General features: G+C 32.5%; 1 protein-coding gene across 1 annotated transcript in view; it reads left to right on the top strand.

The window, feature by feature from the left end:
* LOC107578882 (synaptic vesicle glycoprotein 2C-like) overlaps nucleotides 1–1,137 on the top strand; it is a gene marked incomplete at its 5' end in the record, with an annotated part of 3,412 nt that extends 2,275 nt beyond the window's left edge. The window contains one exon of the mRNA XM_016264785.1: nucleotides 700–1,137. Coding sequence (XP_016120271.1) covers nucleotides 700–883 — 184 coding nt within the window. The remainder of the gene's footprint in view (nucleotides 1–699) is intronic.
* Nucleotides 1,138–1,427: the final 290 nt, after the last annotated feature.

The raw sequence follows: 1,427 nt of genomic DNA, 5'->3' as shown, positions 1-1,427 counted from the left end.
TTTTCACCTTTTTATTTAAATAATTATTCTGTTCTTCCTAGATCTCCCTATGCTGCATTTAATATCCTTTTTATAGCTAATATAGATCAATACTGCTGTTTTTGATGTAATTACATATATTATAATCATATAAAAATATAATTGATATTAAAATATATATATATATATATATACATGATTTATTATTTATATTGTTTATTTGTGTTGTTTATTATTTACAGTTTTTTCAGTTGTGTTAAATATATAATTTCTATATTTATTTAATGTAATAATTTCTATGATTTATACTTTATTATTTATTTGTATTGTTTATTTTTTTTACAGTTTTATCAGTTGTGTTAAATATAAATGTTTATTACTATTTGATGCTGTCATCCTAATAACATAAAATCATACAAAACATAATATAATGTAATAATATCCTAATTTTGAGCAACATAAACACTGCTCTGCTTAAGTGAAATGTCTAGTCTGATCATTATATAATGTAAAATATTGTGCCCCAAAAATGGCTTCAATGTAGTTCGCTTAGCTAACAACTTTATCAAAAGTGTAGTTTGGCTATAGTTGAAATGATCAGTCGCAGTGTCATGCATAAAGACCTTTAGATGTCAAAGCTTTCTACAGCTTTACTAGAAAACTGCTAGCACTGCTAATACTGCTGATATTGCTAACTCTGGTTGTGTGTGTCTCCTGCAGAGGAACTGGCTTTGGCTTTTGTAACTCCATGTGTAAGCTGGCCGCAGTCTTGGGGAATCTAATATTTGGGTCGTTGGTGGGAATCTCGAAATCCATCCCGATCCTGCTGGCGTCGTCTGTGCTGGTCGTCGGAGGCCTGGTGGGTCTGCGGCTCCCCGACACCCGCAACAACGTCCTCATGTGACCCCACCACACCTGTGACCTCTGACCCTGAGTCGTCACGGAAACACGCAGGACACGCTCAGGGTGCAGGTGGAAGCGACTGTGACGTGTTTGCTTCATTTATTCATTTAAAGTGTGTTATTCATTCAGTTAGAGATGTTTATTCTCTGTTGAACTTGCCCAGTTCAGATCAAAAGATTAGATTTTGATGCCTTTGTTACAGTATATCAAATGTTATGATGTTATGAAATGTAAAAACGAAAAAAGGGTCGAAATCTGTTTTTAGACGGTGATTTTTCGACCTAATCTGGGTGGGCAGAATTATTTTTGAAAATTATTTATTTAATTAGAAAATGTAGTTATTTTTTATTTTTAGGATTTTATTTTAAGCTGAACACAAAAAAAATTCAGGTGATTTTAATGTATTTATTTTGAAAATTAAAATGTTAATTTTCTTGAAATGATACGAGAGTTAAAAAGGCCATTTAGAGATGTAGACATTAGCGATTACAGCTTTTTTTGTTAGCATAGGTCCGATTCTCCGGTGACGTCCACCGAAACATTAC

Source organism: Sinocyclocheilus grahami, unplaced genomic scaffold (genome assembly GCF_001515645.1).
Source record: "Sinocyclocheilus grahami isolate Dianchi unplaced genomic scaffold, SAMN03320097.WGS_v1.1 scaffold12518.1, whole genome shotgun sequence".
Lineage (NCBI taxonomy): Eukaryota > Metazoa > Chordata > Actinopteri > Cypriniformes > Cyprinidae > Sinocyclocheilus > Sinocyclocheilus grahami.
The sequence above is the reverse complement of the archived record's forward strand: the minus strand, read 5'-3'. Positions and strand labels throughout refer to the sequence as shown.